Consider the following 16,331-nt stretch of genomic DNA (forward strand, 5'->3'; position numbering starts at 1 on the left):
AGATTCTTGAATCAGGAAATTATCCAGACACGTTCACTCAGTGGGAAATCTGCTGATCGTGGTGTCTACATTCTGTTCTTGTCATTCTGTCAACAGATGGCAGCACCTATGTTTATGTTAATCGTAAATGAAGAACAGGAGAACAACACACAAGTTCTAAATAAAATGTGGAAAATAAGAGAAAAGAAAAGAACTGCAGCTGCAACAAGGAGCTATTGATAGAAAGAGTGTTGTTCCACATTACATCTACATCGTGCTTAAAAATTTATTTACTGGTGGTTGGAGTCAGAGTCGGGACTTCTTTACCTACTCCAGCTCCGACACCAGCATCACCATAATTGCTTCCGACTCCAACTCCATAGCCCTGCTTTCTCTGTTAAAAAGGGGGCAATATAGCCATCCCCAGTCTGGACTGAAGTCATATTTAGCAGACTTTTCCCGAAAAATAAGAGTGACACAATGGTTGCTCCAGACTGAGGCCAGGCAGTCCGAACCACATGTGGCCTTATTGGACTTCTCCTGATATACAAGAATTTAGTACGGTTGGCTCCTCAAGTCCAATAAAAGCAAGTTGTGGTATATTGAAGTCCGTTATATTGAGGTTTTACTCCACTACCATCATCGTCATCATCATCATCCAGAACTCCTTTCCCACCCTAGGGCAGGATGAGGAGTAGCAGCATCCAGACAGCCAAAGATTGCCCCGTTCAATGGGCCATGCATCCATTCACTTATCATTCAAGCCCACGGAATCCTGGCTCCACCTGATAGGCCTAAAGGTTTCTCCACATACTGTAGCTTCGTATAAACCTATCTGAGTCAATCTCAATGCTGTCACATTAAAAAAGAGTGCCAAATCCATGGTAATGAGCTTCTCCACATAAAATTCATCCAGCCAGCCCAACTTCTTGCCAGTCTCTTCGCCTCACCAACTTCCATACCTCTTTTCCTTACACACTCGTCCACTATAGTTCTCCACCTTCTTCTTGGCCTACAACACCCAAGCTGCAGTTTTTTATCAAGGCCTTCATAGCACCAGCTACTTTCCATCCTTGTGTCACTGTACTTACCACTTCTTTTGCACATTTTTCTCTCTTTTCTGTCACTGTGCCTAGGTATTTGAACTCTTCTCACCAATTCCAGTCTCTCCATTCCCTGTAACATCACGCAGGGAATCGCCTTCTCTCTCCTTAACCATCACTCTACTCTTTCCTACAATTACTCTCAAGGCACGATGCTCATAGACTCATACAAAACTCTTGTCTGGTATTTGCAAGTAGTACTGCATCATCAGCATACATCAGATTTGAGATATTTCATCCATCAAACTTTCATGACTAATGCCATCTCTCTCTCCATTACTCGTCTTTTTACTTTGCTTATCACCGCATCCATATATACAATGAACAACCATGGGGACATCACACAGCCTGGTTGCATGCCCATATTGATCATGAACCATTCACTAAGATGCCCATTTGCCTTTAGACATGCCTTACTACCATCACTACCAAAAGAGTGAAATGTGGCTACAACATGATATCTAGCCATGCAGCCATCTCACATAATTGCAGGTAAACAAAGTCATGGTAAAAATTGCCATCTAATGTCATGTTAAATATCTTTGGTATTTCTGTTCTCAACAGTTTACAACAACTTTTTAGAAGTAATTAGCTGGTTTTATCACTTATCAAGCTTCCATCCTGCAGAATCTCAGCTGTATCATGGCCAGCCTTAGAATGAATGTTCTTAAACTCATTTAGTATGATAATGTACACACGATCAAAAAAGTATCGGTGCACATTTGGCCTGAAACAGTTTGACACCACGGATGACGGACTCTGGAAATGTTTGATTATTGTCCCCCATGTTGTCAGACATCCTTACATAAGTATGTCATAGATATGTTCCATATGACAATTTATGGTTGATATTGTTACTGAAGGCATATTCAGATAATAATTATTTTCCAGTGACTACATAAGCTATACTGATCATTTCAGATATCATCGTACCCTTCCTGCGCGATACTTTTTTGATCGTGTGTACCATAATTGTATTCTTGCCATCAGATGGTGTTATTCAGGTTAAGGAAGATGTCTTTTAATAAAGGGGGTTAGTGGTAGCTATATCTAAACCATCCAGTTTGAGATAGCAAGATTTAATAAAAAGAAAACATCATTAAAATAGAGAGGTGAACATAGTCTGACATCATCAGGTAGTAGCTGACCGAGAGTGCTTAAATTCTGATATTTTAAAATTAGGAATTGACTGCTGTGCCACCGTGGGGCGTAGCCAGGATTTTCTGAGCTTGCATGGGGTGTGAATGAGCGTCTCACCCATAACACCCGCTATGCTGTTGATTGTTTTCCCACATCTGTATTTTCTGTTTTCCTACCTTGCACATCATTAGGTGGGAAAAGGGTCAGGAAATAATGATGTGATAATTTATTTTCAGCTGGTGAACAAGATGGTGGCTGAGATGCTAGCTGTGCCGGGCATCAGCAGAGTGATGTACGACCTCACCTCCAAGCCACCAGGCACAACGGAGTGGGAGTGACCAGACTAGAGCCAGTCTGAGGTGGGGGGGCCTCACGTAATCAACAGTGGTGGCACAAGGTCACTGGCTACTGCTGTATCCCCCATCCCTATTGATTCTAAGAGGAGAGTGTGGAAATGCCAGCTGATCCACCACCTCTGATTCAGAGGCTCGTAGGCATGTATACTTGTCAGTCAAGTAGGCTCTGTAGCACCTCTTTCCTATCAGTTTATTTCTGTATTTGATATGCTGATATGCCTTTGTATGTTGATTATGCAATCTGTGTTGATATTAAAAAGTTATAATATATGGGGAATTAATAAGCTTTAATATGCAGAAATAAATTGATAAAGGAAGAGGTGCTAGAAAGTTTCTTAAACTTGAAAATATAGAGCATAGTGTTGATGGCTGCTGATCAGCCCCCCATCCTTGTTGGTTCAAATAACTTTATTCTTAGTGGCATGGAAGGCTTTAGAACAGCTCTTCCTTAGTGATATATTATGCACAGTGCACCTCAGTGTCCTCTTGTTTGTTACTGGTGCAAACTGCATTGCTGTGAAAGTGATAGAGAGAATGTTAAGGTGTACTGTGCACAATATATTGCTAAGGATGAGATGCAACAAAGTCTCCCCTGTCACTTAAAATACAGCCTTAAACAAATCAGTATGCAGAATTGCCAGCTTATCTGCCACTATTGATTGTAAGAAAATCAGAGTCTCCAAATGCCAGTTAATCCACCACTTTTGATTTTAAGGGGGACAGAGGCAGGTCTTCTTGGTAGTTAAGGGGACATACTAGCACCATTGTCTTACCAGTATATTTCTACATGTATCAACTCTGAACAGTCTTTGATATTTTTCCAGGCTTTGTTGGTATTAAAAATATACACATACCAATAACTAAATGCTGAGGCATTATGCTGAAGATGTATCGAAAATTATGAAGTACTTGAAAACCTCCTAAGCTATGGTAATACAACCCAAAGAGGACAAAGATCTTGTATTCTCAACAGATTAAGAATCTCTTTAACACTTCTTTCTTACAAGTTTACTTTTACCTATTGTTCATTCAAATTCTTTTACGTTATTTATGCAGTATGATGTGAAAAAGAGATATGAAAAACATAAAGGGGAATAATCAGGTGCAACATGTAAAAGACACCAATAACATGCTCATTTCAGGGCCACTTTTGTATCTTCAGGCATGTTTATTTAACTGTGGAGATATCAAACTGGAGGGGATAAATTTAACTCCCATTTACATCTCATCAACCAGATATTTCCCTTTAGCTGATTGGAATTGTTTGAAGATAACAAGAATAATTTGAATAGTTCAGGTAAATCATTAAAGTGAAGGAGCTAAGGAGAAGTGATAGAGATGCCTGGTGTTCAAGTAGTTCAACTGCCCCTTTCACAGTGACAGCCGTTTTTCAGTTTGATTCCCAAGAGGTGACAAGACTTTTTGATCATGTAATGCCACCAAAAAAAAAGTAGGCTGGTCAATTAGTTTTATATGCACAGGACTACACCACGAAGATGATAAAAGAAGATTGGTTGTTACTCATTTTACAGGGAAGACTCCTGTTCTGAGGAGAATACAGTGTTAATGTTAACTTTTACACCACCTCTGATTTTGGAAGAGATGGAATTAATCCCCACAGTCTCGTGACATCTTCAGTTTATTCTTGTTACCTCCAAGCAGGAATTAACCCCTCCAATCTGATGACATGTTCAGTTTATTCTTTCTGCCTTGAGGCAGAATTTGACCCCTCCAATCTGATGACCTCTTCAGTTTATTCTTGCTACCTCCAGGCAGGAATTCTATCTATCGCCAGACACCTCAGTCCCATAAGGAATGGCCACACACAAATCGCCTCTGTGTCGCCCTGTCCCCTGACTTACCACAGCCCTTCCCCAAGCACACACTGCCCTCTCTCATATATCTCTCCACTCCATCCCTCCATCGCATCCTCGGCCTCTCCCTCCTTCTCATCCTTGGCCTCTCCCTCCCTCCACCTCACTCACGTACACTCTCCACATTAGAGTCTTGCTCTCCATCCTCTCCACATGGCCAAACCACCTCAGTGTATATCTCCTAATGCTTCTATCACATCCGCATCCACACCACGACGTTCCTTCACTTCCTCATTTGTCAGTCTCTCTCTCCATGTAACTTCACCTGCTCCTCTCAAGTAACTCATTTCCACTGCTCTCACTCTTGACATGGGTCCCTCCAACAGTGTCTAAGCTTGACTTCCATACGTTTGAGTTGGTATCATATTACTATCATGCAATGACTTTTATACTTCCATGCTCGCTTCCCTATTTCTTGTCACTGCTTTCAAAGAACCAGTAACCTTCCTTCCTTGTTGCACTCTTTCAAGCACTTCATGCTCTAAACTTCCATCCTTATACATCATACTACCCAGATACTTTAATTCACTCACATTTTCCATTTCTCATCATCCAACTCCACAGTTCATTCAGTGACTTCATTACCCTCAAAGACCATAACTTTATTCTTCCCTACATTCACCTTTTGATTCCATTTCTTACACACTCTCCCAAACTCATTCACTAAGCCTAGCAGCTTCCCTTCTCTTCACTTAACAATACAGTATCATCTGCAAACAACAGTACATGAAGTTTCCCAATACAGCCCTCTCTCATTAGGGCCACTCCAACATCCACTGCCCTACCTTGTACCGCTTTTGTAACCCCATCCATATAAAGATTGAACAACCGTGGAGGCATGGCACATCCCTGTTTCAATCCAACATTCGGATAGAGAAATTCACTCAGTTCACTGTCCATATGTGCTGCAGCCTTAGCACCATCGTACATACGCTTCACAGCATTCAACAACTTCCTATCTACTTCATATATTCTTAATACTTTCCACAATCCTAAATGCACTGCAGTAAAAATTATCAGAATAAATTTCATAAATATCATCCATCCATCCATCATCCAATCCTGCATTGCCCCATGAGGAGTGAAGGAGCCCTGGGCTAGGCAGTTGGTCCTGACATTTAAGATGAGTGACCAGCCTCACTCATCCCTGAGTGGCATTACATGAGCAATCAACCCCAACCACCCGTTGGATATAAACCTTCACCGGCTCTCCAATTGGAGCGCAATAAATACCCGCTAAACCACCAGGCGCCAATATTTGGTTATATGGTTACCACCCAGCGTAGTAAATGGTTTCCTGGTGTACAGGAAACCATTTGGCTTGTCACTCAGTGTAGAGTCACCCATAGGCAGAAGGAAGAGGAGAAAATGAAGGAAAGAAAGACAGAAGAGGGAGTGTAAAGTCACCTGGAGGCAGAAGGACAAGGAAGGAAAGACAGAAGAGGATGGAAGGAAAGAAGGCTGGAGGAGAGGAAAGGGCAGACACATGAGAGAATTTTAACTCTTATGTTCCTATGAGTCACTCTCAGGTGAATAAAATTACTTGGTGTTACCTGCAAGAATGGTATTGAACCATCCCAATCATGAGAGGTCAACATATAGTTGATTGCATAGATATCAAAGATGTGAATATTAACATGCTACAGGAAGAAGTATATAGGCAGGGATGCTACATAAGGAAATACAGGATACAGACAAGGATGAAGTGTTAGAGAGGTTCTTAGGTGACCAAAAATTTTTATCCCCACCACCACATTGTACTGGTATGTTAACACTGGGACATGGGAATGCTGCTACTTATACTATACTCTTTTCACTTTAACTTGGGCGAAAATTATCATCTCCATCATGAATTCCGAAGTAAAACAATAGAGTGACACAAAAATATGGTTAGTCATGAAAAAATGAAATAGAAAGGAGGTACAACCATAGTATTGTCTTTTCCTGCCACTGAGCTACATGAAATAAACTGACCAAAGATGAAAGTCTGTGGCAAGTTAATCTGAAAGAACTATACTGAGCTCACATGTTGCCAGCAGCCTTGTACAGTACCTCATACAACTCCAGAGGAAGGGAGATTGTGTAGTCAGGAAATCAACTGTCTTTCCAGTTTTGTCAGAAGATTATGTAAAACTAGCAAGGCCGAACAAGGTCGTAATTAACCACCTGCAAGTTTTGGGCTATAAGGAAGTTCAAATGATCGACATTGTTAATTTTCATAGTATTAGCATGTCATTTTTAAAGTAGGTAGATATCCTGTGCAAATAGCATTGACATAATATCAAGTATTTTCTGAATAGTGTTATACTTTGATTTAGTTGTAAAGAAGGAAGATACTAAGCAAGTTCTCAACCATCGTGAAAAAATGGACTGTCTTCATTTCTGTACTTTCCTTATTTACAGCTAATTGAAGCATAATATTGTTCAGGAAATATTTAATGATAATGTCAAGGATATTTTCTTATGAAATTTTTCTTTTGTAAATGTGATTAATCCTGATAACTGTGCTATAAAAATTCATGATTTATCCTGATACTACAAAAATTATCACTATCAAGATTTGCATCTTCCTTGTAGCTCAAAACTCACAAGTGGCCAATTAGATTTATGTGTACCTGGGATGGTATGCCTTTTCTGCAATGTGTTCACCAAACCTTTGCCGGATGCTCATTTTCTTGACCGTACCTGGGGCTTTCCTTCCTCCCTTGATTCATGTCCCCAGAGAAAATTTAGAGCCAGCTGGCTCTGGATCTCCCACCCTGAGTGAATGTGAGAAATTGGGTTATGATGGTGATGAGAATGGTGGTGATGTAAATGAGTTCCGGGTAGTATGGTTCATTTTTATTCTTAGATTTCAAGTTGATGATTGGTTGTGAGGCTTCAGTGAGTTGTCTTTTCCCACGTCTCTCCCATTTTGCACTGTCAGAAACATATAGGGTGGTGTAAATGTAGGTAGACACTCCCACTGCAAGTTTCTAGCCACTGGTGGGAAGGAATTAGCTGGTTTTGGCATTTATTCAGCTTCCAGTACATAGAAAACATCAGCATTATGATGGCCAACCTCAGAATGGGGATTCCTTAAAAAAAGGAAAGTGATGTCATTGATTTTACTTACACACTATACCTACTTTAGCACCACCCTGCGATTGTGTCCATACCTATTTCCCCCCTCTGAATTTATATAATGCAGGAAAACAAAAATATTTTTTTATATATGAGCTTAGGGAATGTGCTTAGACTGTTTTTATGTCAACTCAGAAATGGCCAACTTTGTACTGTACAGGTACTAATAATCACTGTGAATTGTAGGGGTGAACCACTTCTTTGTTGTACAGTAACAATCCCTTCACTTGGATGATGTAATTTGTATGTTATTTTTGTTGCAACTACATTACTTTGTTTAGCTTAAAGAGAGCTCCTAACTAGTAAAGGATTAATGAAGCCTGTATCTAACCCCTCTAGTTTGAAAGGTCTCTCCTTAAGTGAGTAAAATCATATGGAGGTGGCAAGAATAAACCAGTAAATTATGTCATCAGATGTAGGGAGGTAAGTATTGGCATTTATATATATATATATATATATATATATATATATATATATATATATATATGGGTGGAAAGCTAGAAGCAGTGACAGATCTCCTGTATTAAGATTCTGGAAAGATGATGTAGTGCTGCACTCTTCATTGTTGATGTGGATTTTTTTATCCTAGGTTTAAAAAAAAAAAAAAAAAAAAAAGTTCCCATTAACCCTCTAAGGATGACCTGTTCAAAATGCCTAATTGTGATCAAGTTGATTTTACATTTTTTTTTTTTTTTTTAAGAAATGAAAACTAGCAATCAAGGAGGTTTAACTATTGTGGGATTGTCAAGTGATCAGGTTTAAGATAATCCCCCAAACCTAGAACGTACCACCTGTATTAACCCAGTCAGTCTTTGATCCCATCTTACTACAGTACCCTCGCGTCCAGTACTGTATTTATGTCAGACAGTACTACCGTAGTGGACTAAATCTGTACTGGACAAACAACAGACCTTATGGGAAAAATGAATAATGTCAGACAAGCCTTGAAAAGGTCCCCCTAAAATTCACCTTACCTACATTTTGACACAACTAAGATTTTACCAACCTTTAAGGTGAGTGGTGATGGGCTTGGGGGGGGGAGGGGTTTCCAAGACTGTAGGACGTCCTACTGACCCCATGGAGGAGGGCCTTCAGGATCCTGAGGAGGCCTCTCAGCCTCAAACCTCCCTCATAAATCCCTCATAGTCACACACTGACACATCGTCTTCGTCATCAGGGGATAGTGCAATTACTGCAGTTTGACTGGCACACGTCATGAGGAAAATGTACTGGACAGGTGCGGCATTATTAAGGAAACGTTCCTCGGTGTTGGCCATCTTCCCACGCGTGCGCGAGTAATAGTACTGGACGCAGCACGTCAGTGCTAGAGAAGAACTCCTCGGATTTGGCCCACTTTGCACGGCCGATCTGTACTAGCCCAAGAAATCCATACTACAGTAATAAAATATTTTATTTTTTGCCGACTGTACTGGAAAAACGTGTACTGGACGCGAGGGTACTGTACAATAATTGTATGGAATGAGTTAAGTTTCAGTAATTTACAAGCCATTGTGATGTAACTTTTACTTTCATTTCAGCATCACTAAGAAGAGTTCAGGATTCATATAAGGTGTGTAATGACTCACTGACACCATGCCAGAGAAAAGAAAGCATAAACATTTTTTGAGTGCAGGAATGTGGTGTGCACCTATATCATGAAAATTTCATTGCTTAAGTGTTTATGGAGTGTTTTCTAACTCCCAGCAGCTGAATAAAATTGTCTGGCATTTGACTATCTCTCCTCCATGTTTACATATTGAGCAAGCCACCATATAACCTCAGAATATTGTAATACACAAGACTTTCACAGGTAAGATGGCAAGTGGAGGATTATCTAGGCAGAGGGGTTTTATCCTCTATCCCTCTGCCATAACCAGGATTAGTATGTGTCAGTGCACTTCCTTCATCCACCTGAAATGGAGTGGTAGTGATGGCATGAGATAGTAACAGCATATGACTTAAGTACTGTTGTTGTGAAATTGTGGGAAGATGCAAGTTAGAGTTGGAACTGTTGCCACCAACTTTGTGAAAAATTTATGCTGTATCCATATTGCCTGCTGTGTCAGGAGGAATCATTCTTAAAGGGTTAATCCCGAGATGAATGTAACTACTGTATTCTTTCTTGCTTGGTTAGCATGCAGGCCCTGTTATCCCTGATTGAAAGGTTAGCATAGTAGCTGCTTTCCAGATTTTCCCATGTCATTTACTGTTTTGTGTAAAGCTTTGTGTTCTAACTTCTATCTTACCTTGCCAAATGTATCTCGTGATTTCTTCTTTACCTTGCCTTGTGTATCTCATACTTCTTCCATACCTTGCCTAACTTATAATCTGACTTCCTTCTTACCTTGGCTGAAGTACAGTTGAAAGAGAACTGATTAAATCATGGTGTCTTTTCCTCCTTTCTGCCAGCCTTTTCACTGATTGTCAAGTGGTTGCCTCGGGACATTGCCTCAAGAGATATACAATCAAGCACATTCTCAGGTCTGGATGTCATGGTTTACCCTTCCCACCCATCAGCCCACAACCAGACCCATGGCGGTCCTGACTTTGCTCAGTTACCCACCCTTTTGCTTGCAGGAGTTATGGCCATATTCTCATTGGTTAAGTAGGCTCCCTTGTACATCATTCTTAGCAGTTTGTTTTGCATATTTCACCTTTGCTGTTCCCTTGTATGTTATTTGTGACTGATAATGATATACATTGCATAGATAACATACAAGAGATTAACTTTCCCTGCGCAAAAATACTGATAAGTTGAAGTGCTGGAATGCCTCCTAAGCCGACGAGAATATAGGGCCTAATGGTCATCGATGTTTGTTCTGGTGAACTGAACAGATGAAGTGTAGTTTTGATAATTTTTTGCATCTCCATGGAGAACTGATATGTCGCACAGAGGCTTTTTACACAAGAGAACCTTTGATAAATGCGAAGGTCACAGTTAGGGCTTCAATCAGCACAGCTTAGCCTCTGTCTCTATTGTGCTGCTGAGCGTCTTTTGTTTACCCTGCTACCAGTTACTCGCAGTTCTTGTGTAGGCGCGCACATGAGCAAGGAGCACACGGACATCAGTTGCTGTCTGTGCATGGACGTGCAGTGCTAAAATAAAGTGCATTGAAGTGTGCGTTTACATTTGCCTGTGATGCTGGTAACTCAACTAGGCTGTGATGTTTTGGCCAGGTGCCATCAAGCAAAAACAGACTAAAGTTTCAAAATGGATGGCAGGAAAGAACCAAAAATGAAAGAACTGAAAGTGTAGCAAAGGAAATGGTGTTATGCCATTGAGACTCTGACAGTGACTTAAAGCCAGTAGGGAATCCAGTCAGTATTGCTAGAAGTGATGAAGCATGAGCAGTGCTGAAGGAAATATAATCAAATAGAAATAACACTTAAACTGAAATTGTTGGTGTGTTAAAGATTTGTGAACAAGTTGTGGTCTGCAAGAGTAGTGAAAAAATGTATGGTTGCTCGGTGCAAGCTAATAAGAAATGGTGATGTGTTTAATAATGTTTTGCAGAGTTACTAGGAGTCTGTTGTTGGTGTATTATTGCAAGGTGTTGAGGTGCAGTTAAGGCACAAGGACCTTTGTACAGTATATATGACCACTGCACCTCATGGGTGTTTACTGATGGCTCCTGCCATTTTTGAATAAAAGTATTTTATCTCTGAATGTGAGTGATTTTTTTTTTTTGGTTGCTTCCTTTTTTCTAATATGTTATCCACAGTATGTATTATGTGAAGAGCTTTCTGATGTGAGAGTATTTTTCCATTTTGAAGCTGTGCTTGGCAAGTTTTTTTTGGAGGTATAATCTATTTTGTACTGATTTATTTATTTTTGAAGTATGTTTTATTTTTTAAAATCTGCAGTACTATATTACTTCAGGTAAGAGGGTCCAGATTTTAAAGTAGAAATTTTCTAAAATTATAAACTTGTGAATTATGAATGTAGAAATGATTGTTGTGTGTTGTACTTTGGACCTAGTGCATATTACTCAAGATTAACCAGTTGAAGTTTTATATGGTTCCCAGTAAATATTGACATTATGAATAAGTGGGATTTTCACTTAATGTGATCTATGATGCTCAAGGAATTGTTAGGCTATAAGTATTTATGTTTAGGTTGGGGATGAAAGAGCTTTGAAAAACTGTAGGTTTTCTTGCACAAATAAATGTCACAATTACATAGTGTTGTGGGATGTGTCATATGCACTGATATTTTTATTTAGTCTTTAAAAGTACATGTTTATATACCTTGGCTCAATTTTTGTAACCTTCAACAGTCAGCCAAGATCTTGAGATCATTCTTCAAGTTTTAAATCCTTCATTCCAAGGGTTCTTCAGATTTGAATTAAATTGCTTGGCAGTAACCAGAATCAAGTAACAATGACATCCTGGGACTGAAGGGATTGAAACCATGAATTCAAATACTTGTATTTCCAGTTTATACTTAGTACATGTAGATAGTTTTATTTATTATTTTTTATTTATTTTCATCTTGGGGAGGCTTGATGTAGTGTTACAGTAATTAACCCTTTCACTACAGATGGTGCTGGAGAGACACACCTTCATGTGGTTGTACTGTTACAACTGAGCAATTCCACAGCCCAATTATACAAACCTTCCTCAGTTCCCTTCCTGTCCCCTGAAAGAAGGATGGTTGACTGCAGATGGGTAACTTCACGCCTGCAGTCCAACAGGTTCACCTTCTCATGAGCCTGAGGGTGTAGCTACTATATTGCAGCTTACTGCTATTGCTGCTAGAGATCCCTTCATGGTTGAATAAAATCATCTGGTGGTGGAATGACAACTTCAAATACGTCACCAGATTCAGGAGGTTAAAACCTAACTTAATGCTTTCATTTGTGGAGGTAAAATTGGATACTCCAGAGGGGTGCCTTCACGTGGTGGCATCGATATAACTGGGTGATTGAGCCCTCTGCTTATATGAGTCTATCTCATTCCAAAAGGAGGATGGTGAGCTAGGGGAGGAGGGTAGTTTCTGCCTGCAGCCCACCAGGTTCACATTTAGGTGAACCTGGGGCTACAGTTACTACAGCTACTACTGCCATTACATACTGACTAGCATGAGATTGTGGGCCATATTCTAGATGGCACTTAAGGCTTTGAAGCATCTTTTCCTTAAGGGCACCATACATGGTCAGTCATGATTGTCCAACCATGGTGGTTGTGCATTCATTGGTTTTGGCCATACACTGGTAACAAGATAGTGCTGTCTTCAGTTACTGTTTGGCACACCATGTAAATATGAGTACTGAGGCTGCATGTACACATGTACGGTATAGCAACATTTCATGTTCTGGAGACCATAGAGCCCAAGGAGAAAAAAAGAACGAGTGAGGACGAAAGAGATCAAAATTCACACACCCGACCTTTTTGCCTGACCATGTTTGTGAAATCATTCCCATAAACTGTTGTACATGATTGTAAAGGGTCATGACTGACAAGAAAATGTCACACCATGTTGGAAGCTCTTCAGCCATTTGCGCAAGCCTTCAGTCACATCCATACATAACAGATATGCCTGCACAATCATAACTGTCCATGTTTGGGGCCAGTTAGGGATCGTTTTGCATATTATGTCTTAACATTCTCTCAAATTATTACTGACTTCGTTTATATAACTAAAATACAGGGGAATATTGATGTGTAATGTGCTGAATATATAACTTGAGGAAATATTTTACAAAGTCCACAAAGCCAGTTAGAAATGGCCTTATGTTATTCAACTGTGAAATGGAAAAATACCATCCAATGAAGGGGCAATTATCATCAAAATTGTGATGCAGGTGTCAGTGACTGGTTTAGGGAAGAACGTTATATCTACCATAGCTACTGAATCAGCCCAGATTGAATCCTTTTTCCCTGTTCCATGAAGAGGGTCCAAATCAGACCAAAACTGTTGGATCTATCCATTTTTCAAAATGTGGGTATATTTCTTTCATTTAAGGGCAGTAATTCATGGCACCGTGAAGTTAAGGTACATTTGGGAAGATAATATATATATATATATATATATATGCACTTGAGGATCTGAGCGTTGAGTTTAGAGTTGTGGAAAGGGGAGATGACAACGGTGATGAAAAGTGAAGGGTAGAGTATTGTATTTTGGATATGATGTTTGCAGAGGATGAGATGGAGGGATGGAGTGGAGAGGTGTATGAGAGAGAGGGGTGTGAGTTGGGAGCAGGGCAGTGAAATGGCGGGGGACAGGGCGACATGGAGGCGATTTGTTTGTGGCCATCCCATACCCGATTGACGCGTCTGGCAATATATAGATAGATAGACTGATGTTTGCAGACGATACTGTGTTCTTGCTGCAGTATATTTTTAATGAAAATGAAAAACTTGAAGGCTGAAGAGCGTGCAGAAAGTATCCCTTTCTTGTGAGAGTGGAACAAAAAACCGCCAATCAAAATATTATCCCTAAGGTGTTGGAGGCATTGTACTAAAACAATCGTAATTTTGGTTATGGTAAACAGTTCCAAAGTTGACCAGTTGTTCTCACGAGGGACTGAGAATACTAATTTTTGCTTTATAGGTCTGGACGGAAAAGGGATTAGAGTGTAGAGTATTAAATGGTATTTCACTGAAACCTGGTTGACAATGAACTTTTATTTTTTGTTCAGTAATACAGATAAATTATTGCTGTACAGTATAATATGTGATAACACGGTAGACCACAGTTTGACAAGAGAATGCAGCTACATGGAGACAGCTTATACCATTCAACCAGGGTACTTATTATTTTTTTTTTACTTCAGCAACCACAAGAATTTATTAAGCTTAGGAAACACCAGATTAGTGAAGGGGGTTTATAAGGGCTGTATATACAGTGAGTGCCTAAGCGGCATAAATCGTCAAGTGATAGCAAGAATACAACAGGCTTCAGTATAACGTCCTCAGGCTGAAGGCGGTTTCTAAACGTTATTGTAATGAGATCAGAGCTTTGTATGGAGAGTGTTCATTGCACCCCACCAAAGACATAATTGTTAGACAAGGAGGCTCCCCTGAACATTTTCCGTACTAATTTCTGCATATGGTAAACAAATTTTCTTGGATGTCCGTTTTGAAAATATTCTTGTATTTTATCGTTATGAAATAATCACAAAAGAATAATGTAATATGCAAAACGAACGGCTAAGAAAGCGAGGTGCTAGAAATCCTGTGAATACGGTTCCCAGAACTTCCAGCCTTAACACTTACGCGAGTTGTTTGTGTGTTGATGCAGTTCCTCTTCGTGGCCAAAGCGCTGATGCAAAAAATGAAAACGAGTCTGTTAGTGGCCAAAGCAACCTTACGGCGCGTCTGCATCAAATGGAAACAGTGCTTGTAACGTGTGTCGGCGAAAGTCGAGGGGACTCCAAACCAGCAGAAGAGCGATACGGGCATTGATGGAAATATTCCTGACAGAAGTTAAAGTATAGTGAACCCAAGCGCCATACTTTTAAGATCATTCAAATTGTCCTTTATCTTATCCAGCCTCTACTCCACCCAGGGAAAAGCATGAGGTAAGCAAATACTCGTAGGTGTGTTTTGGTAAAGGTGCTCTGTAGCGGTATGTAAACATCAGGTATTATTGAAATAAATATGGTTTAAATCAAAGTAAGAGTGATACAACAGTGGCAGTGAAAATACTAGGCAGGTGTGGAACAAAAGACTTAAGAGGTACGAAGTAAACAAGTGAGGAATGATGGCCACGAGGAGTAAAGAAGAAAGACGTGAAGACGCCAAAGTTGGAGGTGAACACCCAGTGATGACCGAGCTTGTAAGTGGTGTTTGCCAGTGGTGGTGAAGGATAGCGACCTTGAAATATGTTGTTATATATGTGAGATGTTTATAAGTGTGGGGTTTGCCCAGTGGTAATGAAGGATAGCGACATTGCATCATGTTATTTATTTGAGATGTTTATGAGTGTGGGGTTTGCCAAGTGGTTATGAAGGATAGCGACTTTGCATTATATTGTTATCTATGTGAGATATTTTTTAAGTGTGGGGTTTGCTGAATGGTAATGAAGGATAGCGCCTGTGCATTAAGTTGTAATACAGTGTGTATGTGAGATGTTTATAAGCCTAGGTGTGGGGTTTGCCAAGTAGTTGTGAAAGTTGGCAACTTTTCATTGTTATTTGTGTGAGATGTGGCACCGCACCAAGTGTGAAGATGTGAATCAGAATATGTATATGATTCTAATGAAGAATGATGAAAGCTTCTTTCACTGGTACCGTGGCAAATGCGATGTGGCGGCTGGGAAACTTTTATCACATGTGACAATACTCACAGAATGGCAGGAAAATTAAGCAGTGTCTCGAGTTTCCTGAAAGAACCACACAAAAAAGTAAGGGAGGAATTTAGGAAGGAAACTGGGAGGAAATGTAATGTGCTCAAAAAAACTCTTTGAGGAAATTTGAGGAGTTAGGAGATAAAGAATAGTGGAGGCAGAGCCCGTACAGTAAAGGACATGGCTCAGGATGCGAAATCATATCTAACACATTCGTACAGTGAGGTGGCAAAAGCAGAGGTTGAGAATCTTACTAGTGCTAACAGAGTTCAGAAAAAGGACAGTGGGAAGAAACTGGTCCAGCGAACAACTCGGGAGATCCAGAGGCGATTAGATCGCAATGACAACCTACTGTAATTTCATGAAGGCATTTGAGTACCACACGGGAGGCTGCTGGAAATTTTGAGAAGTTAAACATTGTTGACGATATTCTGGGTTGGGTTAGGGCATTCTTGAGTAAACG

General features: G+C 40.1%; 1 protein-coding gene across 1 annotated transcript in view; it reads left to right on the forward strand.

The window, feature by feature from the left end:
* bur (GMP synthase burgundy) overlaps positions 1-3,290 on the forward strand; it is a 43,176-nt gene extending 39,886 nt beyond the window's left edge. The window contains exon 15 of the mRNA XM_080272118.1: positions 2,459-3,290. Within this exon, the coding sequence (XP_080128244.1) occupies positions 2,459-2,560 (102 nt within the window). The 3' untranslated portion in view covers positions 2,561-3,290. The remainder of the gene's footprint in view (positions 1-2,458) is intronic.
* Positions 3,291-16,331: the final 13,041 nt, after the last annotated feature.

This window comes from Coenobita brevimanus, chromosome 49, assembly GCF_032717465.1.
Source record: "Coenobita brevimanus isolate Jiangsu-jjx chromosome 49, ASM3271746v2, whole genome shotgun sequence".
Classification (NCBI taxonomy): domain Eukaryota; kingdom Metazoa; phylum Arthropoda; class Malacostraca; order Decapoda; family Coenobitidae; genus Coenobita; species Coenobita brevimanus.